Source organism: Humulus lupulus, chromosome 1 (assembly GCF_963169125.1).
Source record: "Humulus lupulus chromosome 1, drHumLupu1.1, whole genome shotgun sequence".
NCBI classification, from domain to species: domain Eukaryota; kingdom Viridiplantae; phylum Streptophyta; class Magnoliopsida; order Rosales; family Cannabaceae; genus Humulus; species Humulus lupulus.
Genome location: NC_084793.1, coordinates 281,271,248 through 281,296,756, shown reverse-complemented (window position 1 = coordinate 281,296,756; position 25,509 = coordinate 281,271,248). Strand labels below are relative to the sequence as shown.

At 37.4% G+C, this 25,509-nt stretch overlaps 1 protein-coding gene across 1 annotated transcript; it reads right to left on the bottom strand.

The window, feature by feature from the left end:
- Positions 1-2,906: 2,906 nt before the first annotated feature.
- On the bottom strand, positions 2,907-6,010 carry LOC133778034 (uncharacterized). The gene is made up of 6 exons (XM_062217849.1): positions 5,419-6,010; positions 3,965-5,148; positions 3,663-3,883; positions 3,489-3,588; positions 3,078-3,400; positions 2,907-2,910 (listed from the first exon to the last, which is right to left on the bottom strand). Exons 1-6 carry the CDS (start codon positions 6,008-6,010, stop codon positions 2,907-2,909), a joined length of 2,424 nt encoding a protein of 807 aa, XP_062073833.1.
- Positions 6,011-25,509: the final 19,499 nt, after the last annotated feature.

Here is a 25,509-nt window from a genome sequence, read left to right as displayed (position 1 = left end):
AAAACTTACCCCTTATGATATGGCAACAACCACATCTAACCCGAATTTGAATCAATCATACACTTTGATACCCATTCAACTCGTTCTTCTTCAGTGGATCCAACATTTGATAACCAAATTGGCTCAACAAAACGAAAAAAGTGACTGATCTCTCTTTTCACTAATTGGAAGTATAAAATCCTACATAAAAAATATATCTCTGTTAAATTTATAAAATAAGTTATGAACAAACTTATAATTATTTTAAAAATCTTTGATACCTGATATATAACGATACACGTGATGCTCCAATCTCTTCCATTAAGCCAACATGGACTATATCTTCTTGTGAGATATATAAATCATTCTCATGGCCGAATATCTCAAAATCCATCAGAATTTTGATCATGAAACTTGGCTCCACATACTTCACGGTAGTTAATAGACACTTGAGAAAGCGAGGAACCCCACAAGAAATCTTGAAGAGTATCGGGGCACTAGCTTTAATTGACACTACTTCATTTTGACTAGGAAGTCTTTGGGAAGGATGAGACTTCTCTTGTGTCATTGGGGCATTAGGTATTGGTGAACCATTCCTTTTTTGCTTCTTTGTCTTCTTAGGTAGCTTCAACATGAAAGCAACACATGTTAGTCATGAAAAATAATTCAATCACTAAATATAGTTTCTTGTCAATGTCTTACCAAATATGAATCGTAAGGAATGATCAGATGAGATGGCCACTCAACATAGTGGCCGATAGCATGACATACTAAAGAAATCTCATCTCCAATAGGAAAAATAAGTTTAGCCTCATCATTGCAGCACTCATCCATTTGCACATGATAGTTACCCTTTCTTAAGTCAACACAATGAATTTTTTCGCTTGTTGCCATTATTCGTCCAATAGCAACAGTATCACCATTTTCTGTCAATAATCTAGACTTCTGATTATCCTACAAGCTCAAGACGAAGACAAAATAATATTTATGTTATAATAGATATTTTCTAAAATAATAATATGAATAGGTGAAGAATAAAATACCTTTGAAGAAACTAAAGACTCATTTACCACCTCCATTGGCGTAGGGGTCTCACTTGTTCGTGAAACTATCGTAGGCAAACTCACTTCACTTCCTTTTAATGATGAAATTTGGTTTGCTAATTCTGTAAACTTTGTAAAAAATAACTCTCGTTCTTGTTCTCGTTCTTGTCTTTCTCATTTTCGTTCTACTTCAAATTGTTCAGCTTGACTACATAGTCTTTGCTCAAAGGATTGCTCTAACTTTTTAAAGTCATCTAAGTATTTTTGCGATTGGTGTTGTTGAAATTGAAATTGATATTGTTGAAGTCCACTAAAACCTCCTGCTGGCTTCAAAAAATAGTCTCTTTGTGTAACGCCACGACTTTGGCCTCTAACTCTACCAGGATGCTCCTTTGTTCCTAACACTTGTGTCAATATATCGTTTGTCCCAACTTCTACAAGTGTCCCCTCATTTCACTTATCTAGAAGGTCATCCTGCAATATTTAATTTCATAAATTTAGTAATACAATATAATGAAGGATAAAAAAAAAATATCCAAGTTCATATAGTTTACAACATACAATGGCATCTCCTATAAGCTTGTCACGTTCATTTACATAATTTCCTGATGCATCTTTTCTTGCCTCCTTCCAAAGTATAGATCGATCTATTGGCTAATCGTACCTAGTTTAGTTTGCTATAACAAAATAAAACTCAATTAGTTATATATTAAACCACTACAAAAATTAAAATCAATAGTAAAAGCTCACTTACAAGGTCAATTTCTATTTCTGTATAACTGTGTCGTGATGAACGATGAGGATACTCCAAAGAAGCACGCCTCTCTTTTTGTTTTTTACTAAATTCCTAATTCAATTGGAATAATTTAACTTTTCAATAAATTAATATATGAATAAAAAAATTGAAACTTAGTATTGTACACTTACTTGAAATTCTTTACTTTTTCTTTTGGTGACGAAGTTTTTCCATTCCTCCTCAGGAATGTTATATCTTTTTGGAGGCACTTCTTATGCAGTGGGATTTGCTTCCAATAAATCTTGGTTGTTAAGGTAAGAAGCTACAAATATTCTAGTCAAAAATGTTTTGAATGTCCTCCACTTGATGCCTACTGAACTCATCACTTCCTTTCTCATTCCCTCGTTAAGATGAAAAGCTAGCTACAAAGTTTAACAATACAAGTCAGTGTAAATAATAATATACAAGTTTAAAAGATTACCTTTAGTCTATGAACCTTACATTTACATCTTTCCAAACATTCTCTAAAGTTACAGCAGGAACATCATGCCAATTATCATATGTAATTGACACCATTGACTTTGCTTGCATCCCCAAATAGCATTGTAACGCTCTCTCCGGAGTTCCAATTGATTGCCCTCTCTTGTTAAACCTTAAATTTATCTTTATCTCTTTGATCTTGTCAGCAATTATTTTTGCCAATCGCACTATCCCCTTATTCTGCCTGCTTTTCTTCTTCTTTGTTGTAAGATCTTCATTACCAACCTCTTCTAAATTGATACCTTCGTCTGCATTGTCTTCAAGTTCCTCTTCGGGATGCTCTTCATGATGGTCCATGATCCTATTAAGAAAAAACAAGTATAAAGATTAGTACATAAAATAAACAAATGATAAGAATACTTTAAATACAAAGCCTTCGAACCTAGGATCTCTTGTTATTAAGGCTTTTAGTCTCAATTACGCACCAAGTGTGCTAATGATAAAAGAAAATATATTTTAAATACAAACTTACAATCCAAATTCCATCACAATCTCTTCGAACATATGGTCCAACTATTGATTCAATTCCCTCAGATTCATTGATATCTCCAATTTCTTTCTCAAAAGTTTGAAGTTCGCCAATCTCATAATCATCATCATCATCATCATCACCTATGAATTTTGGTTGTGATGCAAGTACAATTGACCATCTTGAATATGATGGATCTTGAATATAGAATACTTGTTTTGCTTGACTTGCTAATATAAATGATTCTTCCTTATGGCCTATTTTATTGAGATCCACTAAAGTACATTCTAACTCATCCGATATAACATACTTGTCTTCTACCCAATTGGATTTGAACATTGCCATCCTAAAATCACGATAATCAAGCTCCCATATTTCTTCAATGACTCCATAAAATTGCATATCTCCATAAAATGGTTTCTTATCACGAGCCGAAGCAAATTGAAGAGTTTTTGTAACAATACATACACCGCTATTTTGTGTCACTCTAACGTCATCACGAGCTTTTGTACTAAATCTATAACCATTTACAACAAATCCATCATGCTTAATTGCCATTGTAGTCGGACCTAATGAAATCCATCTTAAGTTTTCAGATACTTTGTGAAACTCCATACTCAATTCAGATTGAATCTGCATAATGTAAAATAAATTATAGATTTTGAAATAGTTATTTTTAAAAACTAAGTATAATTATAATGAAGTAATTATAATAAGCTACCCTATCACGAAACCATTGATGAAAAGCTCGATGGTGGTAATCTTGAATCCACTTTCTTGATTTACTTCGATTCTCACGATGAAGATATTCCAAGTGTTCTCTGAAATTAAGAATATTGCTATTATGACAATAAATCATTGGTTAGATATCATTTCACATTATATTAATACTTACTCTATGTAAGCTTGAACTTCAATTGTATTCTCTAGAATATTCCGATGAGCAACATCCCAGTCTTCTTTTTTGATTAAGGTGAGTCTTCCATTGTTGATGCCTCTTCCAATAACATCTTCACTCATTGTCTTTCTGGGAATACCAATCGCTTCTCCATCAGTAATATACTCAGTACAAAATTCAACCGCTTCTTCTGCTATGTAAGCCTCAACTATACACCCCTCTGGACGATTTCAATTTCTAACATAACCTTTGTAAAATTTCATCAATCTTTCAAATGGATACATCCAACGAAAACATACAGGCCCACATAGTTTTACTTCTCTAACAAGATGCACCGCCAAATGAACCATGATATCAAAAAAAGAAGGAGGAAAGTATTGCTCAAATAAGCACAAGGTCTTGGAAATTTCTATTTGAATCTTGTCTAACTTAGACACATCAACAACCTTACAACATATGGCATTAAAAAACAAACACATTCGTATTATAGCATTTCTAACATGTTTGTCTAGTGATCCCCGAATAGCAATTGGAAGTAACTGTTGCATTAATACATGACAATCGTGAGATTTAAGACTAATTAGTCTACAATCTTTCAAAGATACTAAATTACGAATATTTGATGAATACCCATCTGGAACCTTAACATTTGCCAAAGTTTCACAAAGTTTACACTTCTCATCTTTCTTCAAGGTGTAACAAGTAGGAGGTAAATATGTTCTTCTTTCACCTGTTTCAGGTGCCAAATCTTTTTTTGATTCAAACATTAACACAAGGTCTTTACGAGCAGAGATAATGTCCTTATTTTTCCCAGGAATATTAAGTAAGGTTTCGATCAAACTATCACATATGTTTTTCTCAATGTGCATAACGTCAAGATTATGTCTTACTAACAAATGTCTCCAATACTCTAATTCAAATAAAATTGACATCTTCTTCCAACATGTAGTATTCTTTGAATCTTCGGCTAATTGGTCTTTCTTATTGCGCTTTCGTTTGATGTTTGTTTTACATTTGCCTTTCTTTTTCCCCTTTGTCTCTACATTTTCATCGACCTTTTCCACAGGCTTACCAAATTTATTTTCAACAAAACGAATCTCTTCGTAGATAGCTTCTCCAGTCATTGGTGTAGGCGCTTCTCGCAACTCTTGCTCACCATTAAATGCTAATTTTTGCTTCCGGTAATAATGCTTTTCTGGTAGAAACCTTCTATGACCCATATAACACATCTTCCTACAATGTTCTAATCTTGTGGCGCTTGTTTGTTCACCGCATATTGGACATCCTTTATATCCTTTCACAAAACATCCTGATAAACTACCATAAGCAGGAAAATCATTGATTGTCCATAAGAGTACACCTCTAAGTATAAAATTTTCTTTTTTAAAAGAATCATAACAATCAATTTCGTTCCACAACACCTTCAAGTCATCTATCAAAGGTGCTAAATAGATATCTATATCATTTCCAGGTTGCTTGGGACCTGATATCAACAAAGTTAACATTATGAATCTTCTTTTCATACACAACAAAAGAGGAAGATTGTAAATACATAGAATCACTGGCCAACAACTGTAAGATGAGCTCATATTGATGAATGGATTGATGCCATCAGCAGAAAGACCAAGTCGAAGGTTTCTAGGATCCTCTCTTATTTGAGGCCATAGTTCATCCACTTATTTCCAAGCTGGGGAATCAGCTGGATGGTGCAATTTGTCATCTTTGATCCTTCCATCCTCATGCCATCACAGACTTTCAGCATGTTCAGGATTTCGAAACAAACGTATAAACCTAGGTATTGGCGGCAAATACCACAATACTTTTGCTGGAATCCCTTTCTTACATTCTTTGTTGTTCTTATTTTTTTTCCATCTAGATGTTTTACATACGGGGCACTCAGTTGCACTCTCATATTGATTTCGATATAGAATGCAATCATTTGGACAAGCGTGAATCTTGCTATACTCCATTCCTAATGTGCACAATGTTTTTTTTGCTTCATAAAGCGAGGAAGGCAATTCATTGTCTTTTGGTAAAATTTCTTTTAATAAAGTTAATAACTTTGTGAAACTTGTGTCACTCCAACCACTACCAGCTTTCAAGTTGTATAGTTTTACTAAAACAACCAACTTTGACAAAGGTGCCCCCGAGAATATTGGTTTATCTGCATCTTCTAAAAATTTCAAAAATTCTTCAGGCTTATCAACAAAATATTCATCTGCATCTCTCACCATCTCTATAGGGTCATCAAATACTTGATCAAATTGCTTTCTTTCATTGGGAACTTTATTGTTAGAGTCATACTCTTCTCCATGCCAAATCCACTTGACATATGTTTGGTCCATTCCGTTAAAGTATAGATGACTTTTTATCTCCATTATGTCTAATTTTTTCAAATTTGAACTTTTCTACAGGGACAATGAACTCTGGAAGGATCTGTTGTATTTTCTAACGCTAACTTAATAAAGTTGTCGACTCCCTCTTCATACTCTTTTGAAAGTCTGTCCTTTGTTATCCAACTCTTGTCCATTTCCTAGAAAAAATTCGGCAGAGGTTTCCCTAAAATTAGACTAAAATCCTCCTACACGTAGAAAATTCCCATAACAAATTTTTAGCGCTGTCATATTCCTATTAATACACTATCTTTTTAACTTAAATTTTGACAGAGCTTCCCTATACCAATCAAACAAGAACAATGCAAGCACAACATAATTTAAATAAAAGAAAATAAAACATAATTCTAGATGAATTTGGGCAACATTTCCCTTGTAATAGTGACCTAACCATCTGTCAATAGAGAATCAAGCAATTCAAACAACACATAATAAGTTTCTTCCTTATATCTCCGCAGCACACAAATAAATTTCCCAGAAACTACTTTACTAAAATACACAAGTTCTCAACCTTCCATTATCACCGCAACACACAATTTTAATCACAGAACCTACTTCACTATGGATGAATATTTAAGATATTCAAACTCCTCTGACATTTTTATAATAATATTTATAAAAAAAAATAAGAGAACATCCATACCTCTTGCAATTAACAATAATCAAGCAAATTAATTCACTTGGCAATGATCCTTGCTAATATTTCCACCCAAAACCTACAAAATAAAATTAATACCTTAAAGATTACTATTAGAAAATTTGGTTGCTCAGATGTGATCACTTCTCTGGGTGTTGTATTTTGTTAAGCTTTGTTTTAAAGACTTCAGAATGCTTTAGGGGAATATCCAATATATGTTTTATGCTGTTTCTCAATGTGGTTGTAAATATTCCGAAACCCATGAGTTCTGATAGTTACAGGAACTTACAAACAATGAACTTAAGGCTCCTTCCATACATGGCAATCCATAATTTTCTTTTTCTAGTCCTGGCATGGTTACTGCTATTTTTTTTTCCTTTTAACTTGTTTTATATGTTTTAATCACTTTATCTGAAGCTCAAATGCCTTGAAACAAATTTTCAGGCTTCTGATCTAATAATGTTTGTTGTTGTTTTTATTACTATTATTAAATGTTAAAAGGGTAACATGGATACTCACTAATTGAGATTTATATGGAAAAAAATGGACATATATTACTTTGTCCCCATTTTGTTTAACTATGTTCATTTGTTGCACTCCTGTCAGTATAAAAGTACCTTTAAAATACTCATATTTTCTTTATAAAAAAAATCATATTATTCTCTTATTAATTATCTAAAATAATTGTAAAATTTTAGTTTAATAAAATATCATTATAGTTTGCTAAGAATTTGTTTCAATTGGGACAATGTTTTTATTCTATGAATCAGAACCAAAATGTGCTTTCTTATATAATTAATGGAAGACTTAAGTTAGATTTAGATAAAAGTTAGAAGACATGTGGATCCAAATCCATTTGTTTTATATATGTCATTGTATATATTTATAACAGAGACAGATATATAAAGATATATTGTAGAGTCTAAGAACTTTACTTAGCTAGTTAGATAGTAGTATTATAGTATGTATAGTGTTATCTTTGTAACTGTGGATTTTTGGTTCAGACCGGGAATTATTTGGACACTCATAGTAGTACTTATAGATTTTTTAAGTTTAACCTATAGTTTAAGAATATTAAGTATAACCTAAGGTTTGATTATATGACTGATATTAAAAATAATATTTGTTATACTATAAGGTTTAGATGAGGACCAATAGGATTTTAAGCACATGTTATGAATGGGTGATTAAGGATTAAGTATTTTGAGGATTTAATTTAATAAGGAGTAAAGTTTGAATGCAATAGGGTCAGTCAGCAGCTTTGAATACGTTGAGGGCTTAGTCAAGGCTGTTTACTCCATTCAAACTTAGCTAAAAATGTGTAATTTCGTGTTTAAATATTCAGCGTGTGCCGATATATCGCAGCTATAGGGGGCGATATATCGCAGCACGTAGATACGGAAAACACGAAACGATGCACGGTCGCCTCGGGCATACTGGCCCAGGCGATATATCGCCTCCTTCAGCATAATTCAAATGTTTTTGAATTCTTTTTCCTTTCAGCCATTCAACTTCTTCATAAGTCCAGCATCTTTTGAACGAGTCTTCAGCCTCTGCTGAACGATTATTCAAATTATTTTCCCCTAAAAAGCTATTATTTTTATTCAAGTAAAATTAAGATTCCTTCATTCCCAAACTCTATAAATAGGACCTAGTACCTAGCCATTATTCACCTTTTACTCTAAGTTCAGAAGCTGCAAGTGCTAGGAGAGTGTGAGAGTTAAACACTTGGGTGGGGAAATCATAAGCTTAATCATCTTAAGCTTATCAAACACTTTGGGAAGTAAGATTTCATAGTATTTCGGTTCGAGGGTTAGATTGGTCTACAAGTCCTCAAGGTATTCAACACACTCTAGTTCATTGGTTTTATGTTATGTTTCCCTTCTCTTAGTCTTCTACTCAGTCTTCTAACCTCATTCTTATTTTGGTTAGGGAATCTAAGTTCTTGAGCACATAAGTTTTGGTAAGTGTGACTTTCAATGGTTTAGTCTTTCCATTCCTTTCATTTCATCTCTTTTTCTTCATTAGACTCACCATGTTATATATGGTTTTAGGAGTGTTCCAAAAAGTCCCAACGCTGTCCTCTTGTCCCGGTAACTTTGGTAAGGAAAATAGGATAGAATCTATATGTTTTATGCTTATGTTATCTTATGTGTTATGTTATGAAATATGTTATGAATATGTATGTTTGTAGGCTTGGGCATATGACCCATATGACTAACAAGACCCCAAATGGGTTATGGGCATATGACCTACTTAGCTAGTAGGACCCCACTAATCCCATGGGCATATGACTTGTTTAGTCTATGGGACCCCAAGTAATAATGGCCATTATAATAAGTGTGTGTAATAAGTGTTATGATATGTCTTTATGTTTCTTATGAAATTATGTTTATGACTATGTGTTAGATTTTCCTCGCTGGGCATTAGGCTCATTCCTTTTTTTTTGTTTTATGTGCAGGAAAATAGCTATTAGTGGCGGTAAGGTTCGTGGATGCTTGGAGATTGTGTATCGATGGTGAATGGATTCAAGGAGTCGAGAGTTCGATCTTTCGATGATGTAGTCTTGTTTTACCTTTTTATGGTTTTACATGTATTTTTCCGCACTTTCTATGTAACTCCCTTTCACTTTATGTTATGTTTTGTTTTATAGACAATGGGTACCCATATCCTACTTATTTTATGAAAGTAACTTTTGTTTCTACAAGTTTCTAATAAATTTATGGTATTTTCGCAAATGTAAGTCTTATTAAGGTTTGTATGTATAGTTTCATTAATGGTCCAAAAAGTCTAGAGTAGTGGGTCATTACATATATATAGCTAGCTTTAATGATTTAAGTTTGTAGCAAAATCTGGTACTATTGTCTAATTCTGTGGGTACTTACAAATTTGCCAGCATAACAGGCTCCAATATCACAGGTCTTGCTGTTGTATGACACTGTTTTACAAGAAGAAAATTAAAATAAGTACCAATTAAAATTTTAAGCTGGAGGAGAAAGCAAGAGAAAATAGAATACAAAATTACATATGGTTGTCACAATCAAAATACAAAGACTACATATAAAAGAACCTTTCTAAATGCATATATTGCAGCTAACTCTCTATCTGTTAAACATATACAAATATTTTCAACTGGTGTCCAATTAATGACCCCCTAAGCACATAAAAGCAAAGACCATTGTGATCCTTTTTAATATATACTAAATCCTTTTTAATTTAATAGACCACATGCATTAATAGTATTAATATAATATAATATAATATTAACAGAAAAGTCAACAACTACAACTAGTTTATATAAAGATATTCCATATAAGAATCCCAGATTAATTCTTACCCTTATCTGGCAATGTGGACATCTGTAACTATGTCAAAAAATTAAAATTAAGGAATGGATCAGCCTATAGATGTCAAAAACAACTATGCGGAAGTCTTCAGTTTTCATGGTAGAATTATCTCAACATTGTGTAACTCATTTTCATGAACAAATACATAACCAAAAAAATACGTCTCTTTAATGATAACATCTGAACAACAATAACACACCCTTCTTTCTGATCAGATGGAAAACTTTTAAGCTTTTTGCTCATTATCAGCAAATCTTTTGACATGGGATTCACCTCTTTTTATTAGCAAATCTGGGATTCACCTTATTTAACTAATGCTTAAATCACTCCTTTTATCATGGTTTGTATAGGGAAATTAGGATAATAATCTGGAACACAATAACAGACAAGACATGAGGAAAGTAAAAAATATCTCCAAAAATTATCTTTCACTTTCCCCAAAGAAAAATCCTTTTTGCTGTAAAAAGGTCATAGTATTTTAACACAACATTTCTGTTCTTAAACCAAACTACAGCACATACAGAGACAGTTGTAGACAAAGCAATAAGAACGACAGAAAGGATGCTTGTCTCAAAGATATTAAAAACCATAAACCCATAATAATATTTCACAAAATGTACACTAACAGTAAAAATAACAATTATATATACAGAGCAAGAAAAACATCTCATGCTTGGATTGGATATGATCATTGGGAATGAACAACCCCAACTGAAGCTAATCATTTTTCTTTTTGTATAGATCAAGACAAAAAAGAAAATCTCTTACTAAAACACAATTAAAATTTCATAAACCAGTCATTATTATATTCCATTTGATATTTCAATGCCTAGATACATCAACACATTCAATCAAATGCCTAGATGCATGAACACATTCAAGCACAAATCAATAAAGACCACGTACCTGAAAAATGAGCCATTTTGAATAACTTCAGAGGAAACACAAAGTTAGTTGTGAAAACTAAGGCTCCCATTTCCCCAAGTAAGCCATTCTCACAAGTCATTCTAGTTAAAGCCCGTTCTTTCTGACATATAAGCATAGCAAAATCTTGAAAAGGGTCTAACCAGAATGATGGCTAGATAACAGAAGAATAGAATTACTTATCAACAAAAAAAATTAAGTACAAACATTTTCTTTCCCATAATTATATTTCTAATGACAGTCATTATCAGCAAGTTTATGAGGAGTAAAGTCCACTCTAAATAGTAATCAAGTGGTAAAACAGTCCAAATTCAACATGTTATACATATGATGTAAGCATATAAATATGTATATAAATATATACTTCTCAAAGTCAAAAGTATGCCCTTATTGTGCCAGAATCTAAGCATATGAATATGAATGATGATGTGGTACAAATTGAAGGGTAAGAGCCAAAACAAGTAGTTATCAAACCTAAATTGTGACCCTTATACTGACACATAGAGAGAGTTCAGGTTCTAACAGCTGCAGATGATCTGGCAGCTCATACTTTCAATCACAAGTTCATAAATAATTTCAGCACCCAGTAAATCAAACATAGTAAACAAGAGCTAGCTTGCAATGTATAGATATATATATATTTATATAGAGAGAGGAATTATTCAAACATGGGTCAGGAGGCTAGGAAAATAATAATCTTAACTCATACATGGGATCCACCCCACACCAGTATTGCTAGTGAATAGATACACTACTAAATTTTTAGAGTTAAAGAGTAGTAGTACATAATTTCAAGATATATTTTTTTATTCATTTTAAAATGTTCTGGCATGAGAAGTGTCACGGGCTGGCTATTTGGGTGCTCCAACTAGACGGGACGTGTGGCACTTGCAGACTCTTCAAGCTAGCAAGTCAGCCTACAACACACACCTACAGGCAAACAAACTCAGTGGTTAGCTACATACACATCTCGGACCTGCAACGGGCAATAACGAAGTATGAGCAAGCACAAAGTAAGTCATTCCTAGGAACGTCCACACAACACAAAGCACACAACAAGGCAAATGGCACGCAGTGGCCCAACGAAGCTAACAAACAAGCAACACATAAACAACAAGGAAACACACAGGGGCAAGCATGGATAAATGTTATTTCATTAATATATAGCCTTGATAGGGCAAGGGAGTACACAGCTTTGGCCCCTATCTACAGATGGCCATGGTGCTTCCCTAAGTCACCAGGTCACCCCTTCCCCCTAAGGAGCCTTCTAGGGAAATAAAGTCTTCCCAAGAACATATATGATTTTTGTCTGGGAGACATATGCAATATTACAAAACTGCCACTACCCTATCCCATGAGGTTGCTTGGTGCAAGATTTGACTAATGATCAAGCACCAAGGCATGGTCATTAACAAAATGGCCCCATGTGGGTGTGCCAAAGGGGCAGCACGCCACACTCTCCCCCACTTAATCTTTCGGCGCCCTCGACGAAGTAGCTTGTAGATCTTCAATCTTCTGCGTGAGCTTCTTCAAGTCTTCCGCCCTCTCCCAGCTGATTTCGTCATCAGCGAGCCCCTTCCATTTTACCAGATATTCTTTATGATTTTTATGGTTAGTGGTGACCGTTCTTTCCGCCAGGATTTCTTCAGGTTGACGCTTGCTCCTTGGCTGAACAATGACTCCTCCTCTGGTTGACTGGTTGCGCTCTGGATTTGCTGGATCTTCATGATACGGCTTCAAGTTGCTGACGTGAAGGACCGGGTGTATCTTCATCCAAGCTGGTAGGTCAACTTTGTATGAAGTTAGGCCAAATTTTGAGATGATTGAGACCGGACCCTCGTACTTGCGAACGAGTCTGATGTCTTTGTCCCCTCGGAATCTCAATTGTTCGGGCCTCAGCTTGATTAACACTAAGTCACCTGCTTTGAACTCCAGTGGTCTGTGCTTCTGATCTGCCCACTTCTTCATTCTTCTTGAGGCTTTTTCTAGATAAGCTCGGGCAATCTCTGTTGTTTTCTTCCAGTCTTTGGTGAAGTGAAAGGCTCGCGGGTTCCGACCGCGATATTCGTCCACTGTGTGGGGTAACAGTGGTTGCTGTCAATTAAAAACTTCAAAAGGGCTCTTATTCGACGAAGAACTCTTTTGAGAGTTGAAAAAAAATTGAGCTACATCGAGTAGTTGCGGCCAATTCTTCTGATTGGCATTGACAAAGTGGCGCAAGTACTCCTCCAACATCCCGTTGAATCTTTCTGTCTGCCCATTTGTCTGCGGATGGTAGCTCGAGGAAATATTCAGTTGTGACCCCAAGAGATTGAATAGTTCGGACCAAAACGTCCCCGTGAATCTTCCATCTTGGTCACTGGCGATGTTCTGGGGCACTCCCCAATATTTGACAATATGTTTGAAAAATTGTCTGGATGTCTCTTCTGCCGAACAGTACTTCGACACTGGAATGAATGTTGCATACTTCGAGAATCTGTCCACGACCACCAAGATCGCACTTAGATCCCCTGTCTTCGGTAGACTGGTGATAAAGTCAAGCAACACACTCTCCCATGGTCGGCTTGGGACTCACAAGGGCTCCAACAAACCCGGTGTCTTGTTCCTATCGACCTTGTCTTGCTGACAGACTAGACAGGTCTTAGTGTACTCCACTACATCATCTCGCATTTGTGGCCAGTAGTACCCCTGCTTCAAGAGTGCGTGGGTTCTCTGCCACCCTGGATGACCTGCCCACAGGGTGTCATGACACTCGCTTAGTAATGTCCTTCGCAAATCTCCAGCTTTCGGAACATACAAGCGCCCCCCTTTAGCCCACAGAAGATCATCCTCCACCCAGAACTGGCGAGTCTTGCCTTCTTTTACGAGCTTCAGGATGGTCCTGACCTCTGGGTCTTTCTCCAGGTTCTCTTTGATGTGTTCCTTGAGTGGAGTGTTCACCACGCTAGCCGATAAACTAGCCAAGACCTTTAGAGTCGCCAACTCCGCTTTGCGACTCAAGGCGTCAGCTGCCTGGTTTAAGCGTCATGCCCTGTGCTCAAAACGGAAGTCGAATTCCGCCACAAACTCTTTCCATCGAGCCTGCTTAGGGTTCAGTTTCGGCTGAGTAAGGAAATGACTCACAGCTGCATTATCCGTCTTCACCAAGAACTTTGACCCCAGCAAGTAATGCCTCCACACTCGCAGGAAATGTATAACTGCGAGGAGCTCTTTATCCTAGGCAGTATACCTCCTCTCAGCTTCAGACAGCTTGCGGCTCTCATATGTGACCGGGTGGTCTTCTTGCACTAGTACCCCTCCCAGAGCATAATCTGATGCATCCATCTGTACTTCAAAGGGCTTGATAATAGTTGGCAAGGAAAGAACAGAATCCTTCATCATGGCTTCTTTCAAACTCCTGAACGCTTCAGCACACTTATCGGTCCACGCCCAAATCACACCCTTTTTCAGAAGCTCGATCAAGGGTGTCTCCCTTCTTGAGTAGCCGTCCACAAATCATCTATAGTAGTTGGCCAGGCCCAAGAAGGAGCGGAGCTCTTTCACATTTGCGGGGGCTTTCCATTCCTGGATTTCCCTCACCTTCTCCAGATCCATACGAATACGGCCACGTTCCACCACGTGGCCTAAGAACTTGATGCTCTCCTGTGCAAACGAGCATTTCTCTCGCTTCACATATAGCTGGTTCTCTCTCAACTTTTGAAACACTTGAGCCAAGTGTTCTTAATACTCTTCAATCGTGGCGCTATGAACCACGATATCATCCAAGTACACCACCACGAACTTATCTAGATACTCGTGGAATACTTGGTTCATTAGTGTACAGAAGGTAGCAGGTGCATTTGTCAACCCAAACGGCATTACCCGAAACTCAAATGCTCCGTATCGAGTAACACACGTAGTCTTTGGTTCATCCCCATCTGTAATCCTCACCTGATAGTAGCCCGATCTCAAGTCCAACTTTGTGAAGTATTTGGCTCCACTTATCTGGTCGAACAAATCAGAAATCAGAGGGATGGGGTAGGTGTTGCGAACTATCACATTATTGAGAGCCCTATAGTCGATGCACAGTCTCAAGCTCCCATCGTGCTTCTTCTGGAATAGCACCGGTGCGCCAAATGGTTCCTTTAACGGTCTGATGAAGCCTGCCTCCAATAACTCTTTTAATTGCTTCCTCAATTCTTCTAGCTCAGGGGGTGCCATTCTGTATGGCGCTTTTGTTGGAGGTTTCGCTCCGAGCACCAGCTCTATCTGGTGATCAATCCCCCTCTTTGGTGGCAAGGCTTTGGGGAGTTTATCTAGCACTACGTCCCTATACATCTTTAAGACCCTCCTAATTTCTAGTGGAACAATTTCTTCAACTACTTCTTCGAACATGGTGGGTACAGCTACATAAGTGGGCTCCTGCTTCTTCACACCCTTCTTGAACTATAAAGCTGATAGAAGCTTCACACCAGGGGTGGTTTCACCTTTGCAGGCACCATTGACGGAGTCTCTCCCATTATGAGTAAGCTTCCAGTGGCAGGAATTGGAATGGCACCTTTCTCGGTCAGAAAGTCCATTCCCAAAACTACATCGAAGTCGTCCATATGGACAACCAAGTCGTCCATATGGACAACCACAAGTGTATTGACCCACTACTCTAGACTTTTTGGACCATTAACGAAACTATACATAAAACTTACATTTTTGCGAAAATACCATAATTTATCAGAAACTTGTAGAAACAAAGTTTACTTTCATAAAATAAGTAGGATATGGGTACCCATTGTCTTTAAAACAAAAATAACTTAAAAACTAAAAAGAGTTACATAGAAAATGCGGAAAATACATTTAAAACCATAAAAACATAAACAAGACTACATCCTCGAATCGAATAACGCTCGGCCCCTTGACTCCATTCACCATCGATACACATCCTCTAAGCGTCACGAATCTTTCCGCCTCTAAAGCTTATTTCCTGCACATAAACAGAAAGGAATGAGCCTAATGCCCAGCAAGGAAAAATCTAACACTTAATCATATACATAATTTCATAAGAAACATAAAGACTTAACATAATACATATAACATACACTTATTATAATGGCCATTATTACTTGGGGTCCCATAGACTAATCAAGCATATACCCATGGGATTAGTGGGGTCCTACTAGCTAAGTAGGTCATATGCCCATAACCCATTTGGGGTCTTGTTAGTCATATGGGTCATATGCCCAAGCCTACAAACATACATACATATCATAACACATTTAATAACATAAAACATATAGATAACATAAGCACATAACATATTGATTCTAGTCTATTTTCCTTACCAAAGTTACCGGGATATGATGGACTGAGTTGGGACTTTTGGAACACTCCTAAAACCATAATGAACAAGAGTGAGTCTAAAGAAGGAGAAGAAATGAAAATGAATGGAAGACTAAACCATTGAGAAATATGCTTACCACAACTTATGTGCTTAAGAACTTGGATTCCCTAACCAAAATAAGAATGAGGTTAGGAAACTGAGTAGAAGACTAAGAGAAGGGAAACATAACATAAATCAAATGAACTAGAGTTTTGGGTTTACCTCAAAGACTTGCGAGACCAATCTAACCACAACCGAAATACTAAAGAATCTTACTTCCCAAAGTGTTTGATAAGCTTATGATTTTCCCAAACCAGGTGTTTACACTCTCACACTCACTTAACACTAGCAGCTTCTGAACTTAGAGCAAAAGGTGAATAATGGCTGGGTACTAGGTCCTATTTATAGAGTTTGGGAAAGAAAGTATCTTGATTTACTTGAATAAAAATAATGGCTTTTTAGGTGAAAATCATTTGAATAATCGTTCAGCAGAGGCTGAAGACTCGTTCAAAAGATGCTGGACTTATGAAGGAGTTTGAATGGCTGAAGGAAAAAGAATTCAAAAGTGTTTGAAAACATGCTGGTGGAGGCGATATATCGCCCCCTATAGGCGATATATCGCCTGGACCACTGTTCCCGAGGCGACCGTGCATCGATTTGTGTTTTCTGTATCTACGTGCTGCGATATATCGGCATACGCTGAATATTTTAATCACGAAATTACACAATTTTAGCTAAGTTTGAATGGGGTAAACAGCCTTGACTAAGCCCTCAACGTATTCAAAGCTGCTGACTGACCCTATAACATTCAAACTTTACTCCTTATTAGATTTAATCCCCAAAAATACTTAATCCTTAATCACCATTCATAACATGTGTTTAAAATCCTATTGGTTGATGTCTAAACCTTATAATATAATAAATATAATCCTTAATATCAGTCACTTTAATCAAACCTTAGGTTATACTTAATATTCTTAAACTATATATTAAACTTAGAAAATCTATAAGTACTACTATGAGTGTCCAAATAATTCCCGGTCTGAACCAAAAATCCACAGTTACAAAGATAATACTAAACATACTATAATACTATTATCTATCTTAGCTAAGTAAAGTTCTTGGACTCTACAACAAGTCAGTCTGCCCCTCCCACGTGTCGATTCTCACTTTTACCCCTTTAGCCACGCCAGATGTGGCCAAGGCTTTGGAGTTGACCGCTTTCATGCGGCCTGCATCTTTCTCCAGCTTCAGTCCCAGTCGCTTTGCTTCAAGTTCAGAGATGAAGTTGTGGGTGGAGCCAGTATCAATCATCACGCTTTTGGCAGGCTTGCCATTGATAGTGGCATCCACGAACATTAGCCATTTACCCAGGGTCTTCTTCCCTTTCTCGCCATGCCTCTTGAGAGCATTCAATAGGCGGACAGCGCCCATGTGCGCGTACTCTTCGTCTTCCTCTTCTCCTTCGCCCTGCTATTCTTGGCTAATGAGGGCATTCAGCTGGCCCCTGTAAGGGAAAACTGCCGACTTATGTGGGCCTTTGCAAAGCCAACAACCTAGCGGCTTCTTCCCTGCAACAGCATTTATCCCACTAGAAGAATTGGACTCAACTTTCCTCTTCTCTCCCCCACTCTTACCCGGCCAGGACTTCCCAGACTTCTTACTCCCAACGCTACTTGAGCTGGTTGGAGGAGTAGCCCTTTTCGGCAGGCTACTCTCCGGAGTACAATCTGTTAAGCGTTCGGCAGCAGCTTGAGCGGTGGCCAGATCAGACACACGCTGCCTTTGAAGTTCTTGTTTGGCCCACGGTTTCAGTCCCTCGAGGAAGCAGAAGAGCCTGTCCACTTCGGACATGTCCTTTATATCGAGCATCAGTCCCGAAAATCTCTTTACATATTCTCAGACTGTCCCGACTTGTTTGAGCTCTCTTAACTGGCGACGAGCTATGTAAGCGACATTTTCTGGCAGAAATTGCGTCTTTAATTCCCTCTTCAGGTCTGCCCAAGATGTGATGGTGCACTTGCCATTCTCTATGTCATCATACTTGGTCCTCCACACCTTCGCATCCCCTGACAAATACATGGTAGCCATGGCGACCTTTCCGTCTTCCGAATCGACCCGCACGACTCTAAAGTAATGTTCCATGTCAAAGAGGAAATTCTCCAAATCCTTTGCGTCTTTGGCCCCGTTGTAGGGCCTCGGCTCAGGTACTTTGGCTCAGCCATACTCCATACCTATCGGCCCTATTGCAGGGGCATTCCCAACCGCTCGCATGGTCAGGTTTACCTTGGTAGATAGCTCATCCATTTCTTCTCTGAGCACACCGACTGCCTCCCTGAAATCTTCCATCGTGTCATTTATGGAAACTTCTTGTTCCTTCAGCATGCGCTCCACTGCCGCGATGCGCTCTTCCCACCGAAGGGAAACAGAAGTACTTGTTGGAGTGTTTCTTTTCTCCAACGCGATAATTCTGGATAGAAGAACATCATTCTTCTTTTCCAACGCAGCTATGCGATTGTTTGCATCAGACGATCCCGAGTCCTGACTTGCAGAGGAAAGATCCCTGACCCTCTCGTCCAGGCCATCTAGTTCCCCTAGCTGCTTCTCAAGAGCTTCGATCCTCTGAGTGTTGCTCACCATAGTGTGTTTTTCCAAGCTCTTTCTAACTTGGCTCTAATACCAATTATCACGGGCCGGCTATTTGGGTGCTCCAACTAGACGGGACGTGCGACACTTGCAGACTCTTCAAGCTAGCAAGTCAGCCTACAACACACACCTACAGGCAAACAAACTCAGCGGTTAGCCACATACATATCTCGGACATGCAACGGGCAATAACGAAGTATGAGCAAGCACAAAGCAAGTCATTCCTAGGAACGTCCACACAACACAAAGCACACAACAAGGCAAATGGCACGCAGTGGCTCAACGAAGCTAACAAACAAGCAACACATAAACAACAAGGAAACACACAGGGGAAAGTATGGATAAATGTTATTTCATTAAAATATAGCCTTGATAGGGCAAGGGAGTACACAGCTTTGGCCCCTATCTGCTGATGGCCATGGTGCTTCCCTAAGTTACCAGGTCACCCCCCCCTAAGGAGCCTTCTAGGCAAATGAAGTCTTCCCAGGAACATATATGATTTTTGTCTGGGAGACATATGCAATATTACAAAACTGCCACTACCCTATCCCATGAGGTTGCTTGGTGCAAGACTTGACTAATGATCAAGCACCAAGGCATGGTCATTAACAAAATGGCCCCATGTGGGTGTGCCAAAGGGGCAGCACGCCACAAGAAGCATCCCCACAACTGATTCGAAGAACAATCACGCATTGATTGTTGAAGAAAATGATGTCTCACAAGCACATCACGTGAATTTGTAGGTTGTAATCGTGGCTCATTCTTTCCTTTGAGTAGAAAAGATCAATACTGCAGAGTATAATCCAAAAGCTTCTTATTGATATTTGCATGTTGCTGTCCCTTAATCAATTAATGAATAACTATGCTTATATACATATATATGGATTTTCATTTGAAGTTTTCTTGGTCCCTTATCTATATAACTCAGGTTTCAAAAAGCTACCTGTGATATATATCTTTGAAATGTAATACCATTATGGGTTCTCAAGGAATTAACAGCAGTGAGTTATCCCAAGGTCAAGCCCATTTGTACAAGCATATGCTATCCTACGCAACATCCATGTCTCTAAAATGTGCAATTCAGCTAGGCATACCAGACATAATCCACAACAATGGCCAAGGCCAAGGCCAACCCATTACTCTCCCTGAGTTGGTCTCTGCCCTTCAACTTGCTCCAGCTCAAACTGATTTCCTCTACCGTCTGACGCGCCTATTAGTACACTCTGACTTGTTCACAGCAAAGAAAGTTATTAGCCAAAATGAAGAAGAAGTAGATGCATATGGTCTCACACCTTCATCTAGATTACTTCTCACTAATAATGGTAATAATGAGGTCCCAAGCTTGTGCCCCTATGTTCTTGCCGTGCTTGATCATTCTACTGTAACTTCATTCCATTTCCTTGGAAGTTGGTTCCAGCAGAAAGATGCAACTCCAAGTCCACACACCTCCCTGCTTGTTTCCCTTGTTCCTCCTCCTCCAATCCACACACCTCCTCGCCTAACCTCAGCCCCACCATCTACAATAATCTCCACCTCACCCACACCGCTAGCCAATATCCACTTTTTACTGAACACAACCCAGATTCATTATAATGCCAAATTAGTTTGACATTCCTAGGGGTGAGGCTACACAGAATTGAAAAAATTGCCCGAGCCTCTTCGGTAGAAAATTTATCACATATTATTCCACTCCCCTATGTCACGCTTCAGAGAAGAGACTTTTGCCGAAGTTGGACAATGTCGATATAATAGAGAAACACTTCTTTCATTATTACTCTAAAAAACTAATTATGGTACAAATGCGAACATCAATTTCGATATATATATATATGAATAAATATGGAGTGATAGAAAAAGAGATCGACCTGACCGGAGACCGCTGGTGAACAACGCAGTGAGAGATGCTGCCACGACCGGAGTACATTGGTGAACAACGGAAGGAGCTGTTGCCGAACGGTATGCTAGTGAAGCTAAGTGACCGGAGTTGAGGAGGGAGAGTCGCTGCAGTTTGGGTTTCTGGCGGAATGAAGAAGATGAGAAGAAATTTTTTTCGCGGGGATGTACAGTGAAGAAGAAGAGCGCGAGATACTTAATTTTTTTTGTGCTTTTTTTTTCCACCCTAATTTTAACATGGTATGTCTCCAATACCAACCGACATATGATGTAGCATCATAAGTCATTTCTAAAACCAACTTATGCTATTAAAATTAAAAATATATAATTTTAACATGGTAAGTCAGTGCATTAGCAATTGACCTATGATGCAGCATGATATGTCTGTTCTAGAACCGACTTATGATGTTAAAATTAACAAATATATAAGTTTAATATGTTGATATTTTGTTTTAAAAGTATAAATCTCCAACTTATTTAGTTTATTTTTTTTCAAATATTTATAAATTAAAATATTTTCTTATTAAAAACTAAATTAAATGTTTTTAATTCTGAATAATTAATTAATTAATATTTCAAAAATTATAATATATGTAATATTAATAAGTATATATTTTTTATACTTATTGCATTCACAAATCAATTATATATATGTATTGTTTAATAAAGTAATATATTTTAAAATTCAAATAATACAAAAACAAATTAGACTATCTTTAACAATATATTTTTATAATGACATGATAGGTCAGTCCATAGAACCGACTTACCATGTCACATGAAAAGTCAGTTCCTACACAACCGACATTCCATGTCATTTAAAAAAATATTAATTAAATACATTAAAATATTTATAAAGTTTTTTTTATTTTAAATTATAAATACTATTCAATTAAAATATTTTTTCATTATAAATATAATTATTTTTTTATATTATAAATAATTGATTAATTTGATTCATCTATTTATATTTCAAAACATTATAATGTAGATTGACAAATATAAAATTTTTACATTTATTTCATACACTACTAAATAAATTATTGTATTTAAAAATTCAAATTATTTAAAATAAATAAAAATGTGACATGATAAGTCAGTTCATATAGTACCGACATACCATGTTAGAAATGTAGGACATAGTAAGTCGGTCCACACAGAACTGACCTCCATGATTAACATGGCAAGTCAGTTTTGCAGGAACCGACTTACTATGACATCTTCAAGCATAGGAGGTCGGTTCAATGTGAACCGACCTACCATGTCAACATGGTAGGTGAGTTCTTGTGTAACCGACCTCCCATGCTTACCTTTCTTATACATGATAAGTCAGTTCTGTGTAAACCGACTTATGAACATGTGGTAAGTCAGTTTAAGCAGAACCGACCTCTCATGGCCGATGACTGATGTCCAGATTGTAGTAGTGTAAAATCCTTCCTGAGCCTTAACGTTTGAGTTCCTGAACTTAAAACGCTCAAATGGCCAACATCTCACATTTGAGTTGCAGTCCAGCCCCTTAAGGGACACGGGCCGCAGTATGCTACACCTTGCGTCACGACGTGCCTGGCAGACAGAGGCTTTCCAGCCTCTTCGAACACACGGGTTGCAGCGTTTGAAGAAGAGGGTCGCAGTGCGAGCCCAAAAACCTAGAAACCTCACCATTTTCTGCGTTTTCCCCGAACTCAACTCACCAAAAGTCCACCCTAGACATATACTAAAACCATAATTAAGTCTCTCAAGCATTCCCAAATACCTTAGACAACACAACCACACTAATAGCTAAACCAAAATTCCATCACAACCCAAAATTCAAACCTTGAGTTTGAAACTCAAGAACATCAATATCAAACTCACAATTCAACGGAGAAGCATAGGAATTCACTTACCCCTTCTGCAAATGACAACCCTGAATAAATCCTCAGCTGATCCTAGCTTGATTCCTCAGTCTCCAAACTTCCAAACCTTCAGTTTTTGCATCAATTCCCCATGAACCCCCACTAGCTTCTATGCACACCAAAATAAAATAAAAAATAGAACTGTGTAGGGAGAGAGAGAGAGAGAGAGTTCTTTCTACTTCTGGTGGGTTCTACTATCTAAGGCCATCCAAGTCTATCCTCTAAGTGAAAAGCCCAAAATTCCATCTAGACATAACCTTATCCTTTAACAGCCCCAAGGGCTAAATTGTTATTTTCCACATCTCGTTAGTTCCTCGAGTGTTCCTAATAAATTCTCATTTAATCCCAATATACCCAAATCATTACTAATAATTGCCTGTTACCTGATAAACCCCAGGCACATGCCAAGTTCTCAAAATACCCCTAGGCTCACCCCGAGCCGGGTATCTGACCCCGTTGTGATTATTCCGCTAATCTGCTCCCTAGGATCATCTCAGATCACACATCTCAAATATATCCCCATAACACTGGGGTCTCTCTCACAACACATGCATATTTACATTTATTCCCTCAACGAGCCAAAATTACAAACACGCCCATATTCATAGAAATGGGCCCACATGCATATTTAATACACACAATCATGCATGTCTAATCACATTACCACATAATTCATTTATAACACATCATCGCGCATATAATCCAAATTAGGCCCTCCAGGCACTGTAGTCAAGGCACTCAGCCTTAATTATCAAATTCGGGACATTACAGAGGCCCTACTTCAAAATGCAGCTGAAATATACATGAGAGATATATACCTCAAAGTTGTCAAACTGTTAAAAAAAAAAAAAAGAGCGCACATGTAGTTTTCAAACAAGATGACCATGGCGACTACCTCCTTCTCAACCTTGCCAAGTTTCAACATGGCGAAATATGTTATAAGGTCTGATACTACAAGATTAACAACCACTTCAATTGCGATTGCTTACTGTTCGAGACAAGCGGTTATCCATGCAAGCATATATGGGCATCCATGAAACACATGAAAATAATGAAACTACCCCCCTCGTTGATTTTGAAGCGGTGGACTAATGAAGCGAAGATTATGGTGTTGATTACGAGTGTCGAATCAGTCTCTAATGACCAAGATGACCTCATACAAATGGCAAGGTATGGCGCCCTCAAATTCAGACACCAACATGTTGAATTTTTATGCTTCCAAGCTTGGAAGCTCATTTTTATATGTAAAGAGCGAGATAGAATGCCTCATTGCATACTGAAAGAATGCTTTCAATCAAAGCTCAAATCAAGATGGAATAAAATCATCTCACAGAAATCAAGAAAACCCAAACATTGTAAAAGATCTAGACATTGTGAAAACGAAAGGCATGAGAGGTCATCAATGTGGCCCAAGTAACTCAATCAATAACACAAAAAAAGCCAAGAAAGAAAGAAAGTGCAAGATATGTAGGGATACGAGACATAATTATCGCTCTTGCCCATTAAACCAACCTTGCCACAACACAAAATGATTGCATCGTCTAGCCGAGGTGCTTCACACTTAAGCCAAGATGGGTCCATTGAGCATACCCAATCGAGTAGCTTCATGTATGATGATTCAACCCAAGATTCTTTACACTCCTTCAACTCAAATATGTAGTCACTACAAGAAATCTGATCTTTACCTACCAATATATATAGTGGTAGGGAAAGTAATGTTTTGCCTACCAATATTTATTGGTAGATAATATTAGTAGGTAAATGCTAGTCCATTATATTATATTTCTGAACAGAGCTTTATCTACCAATAATATCAGTAGGTAATGATCTTTACCTACGTATATTATGGAGGGAAATCTTTTAACCATTCCCGCTCAATTTTCCCCCCATTTTTTATTTTCATTATATTATTTTATTATTATAAATGCTTATTTGGAAGCTTATGTGGAGTAAATAATATGATGTGTACACATTGTATAACATGTGGCATGCCACGTGTGTACATAGTTGGAAAAAATATAAATAAAATATATTTATTTATTAGTTAAATAAGAAAATTTTAATTAGAAAAAGCAGACCTAAAAATCAGATTGGGGCTTTAGGGATTAGGGTTCATTTATTTCTTATTCTTCCTCTCAGCCGCACCTCTCAATCTCCCTCACATCTAACCTCTCAGCTCCTTCTCTCTCCCTCTCTCTGTCTCACCCTTTTCTCTTGCAGGTGGTTGGCGCGGGAGGCTCGACGGAGACTGCGATGGGGCTCTACGCGAACCAGACCCCAAAACTTCGGGTGAGCCTTCTCCTTGACGTGAACCAGACCCCAAAAGCTTTAGGCTACCCTTTTCCCTACGCGAACCAGGCCCCAAAAGCTTCAGGCCACCCTTTAACAACAAAACTGCCCGTGAACACAATTATCGACGCCGAACCTTGGGCGACCGAGAGAGATTCTAGGTTTGTGGTATCACTAAAACTTGCTACTTTTTTTTGGTGTTCTATTATTTGTTTTTTCCTTTTCAGCAACCAATAGCAGTTGATTTCTATTATGCAATTGGGTTTGTGTTGTTTGTCTTGTTTTGTTCATTGTTTGTGTTTCAAGTTTCAGTTTTTGAATTTAGGGGAATTGAAATATATATCTTTTTTACTCATTCTTGGATTTGATTGATTTAAGTTAAAGTAATTGATTGAAATGGATTATACTAGTATAAGTTTTGCTCTTGTTCTAATGATTTGGCAGCTTATGTACATTATTCTTTGATT

Bases quoted from the DNA above. Each gene is read 5' to 3' on its own strand.
- LOC133778034 (XM_062217849.1), bottom strand. From the start codon at position 6,010: ATGGACCAAACATATGTCAAGTGGATTTGGCATGGAGAAGAGTATGAC. The intron at 3,884-3,964 runs GTATGTTTTCGT...AATCGTCCAGAG, and splicing joins AAGTAAAACTATGTGGGCCT to GGGTGTATAGTTGAGGCTTA. The intron at 3,589-3,662 runs GTAAGTATTAAT...TCTTAATTTCAG, and splicing joins GAAGTTCAAGCTTACATAGA to AGAACACTTGGAATATCTTC.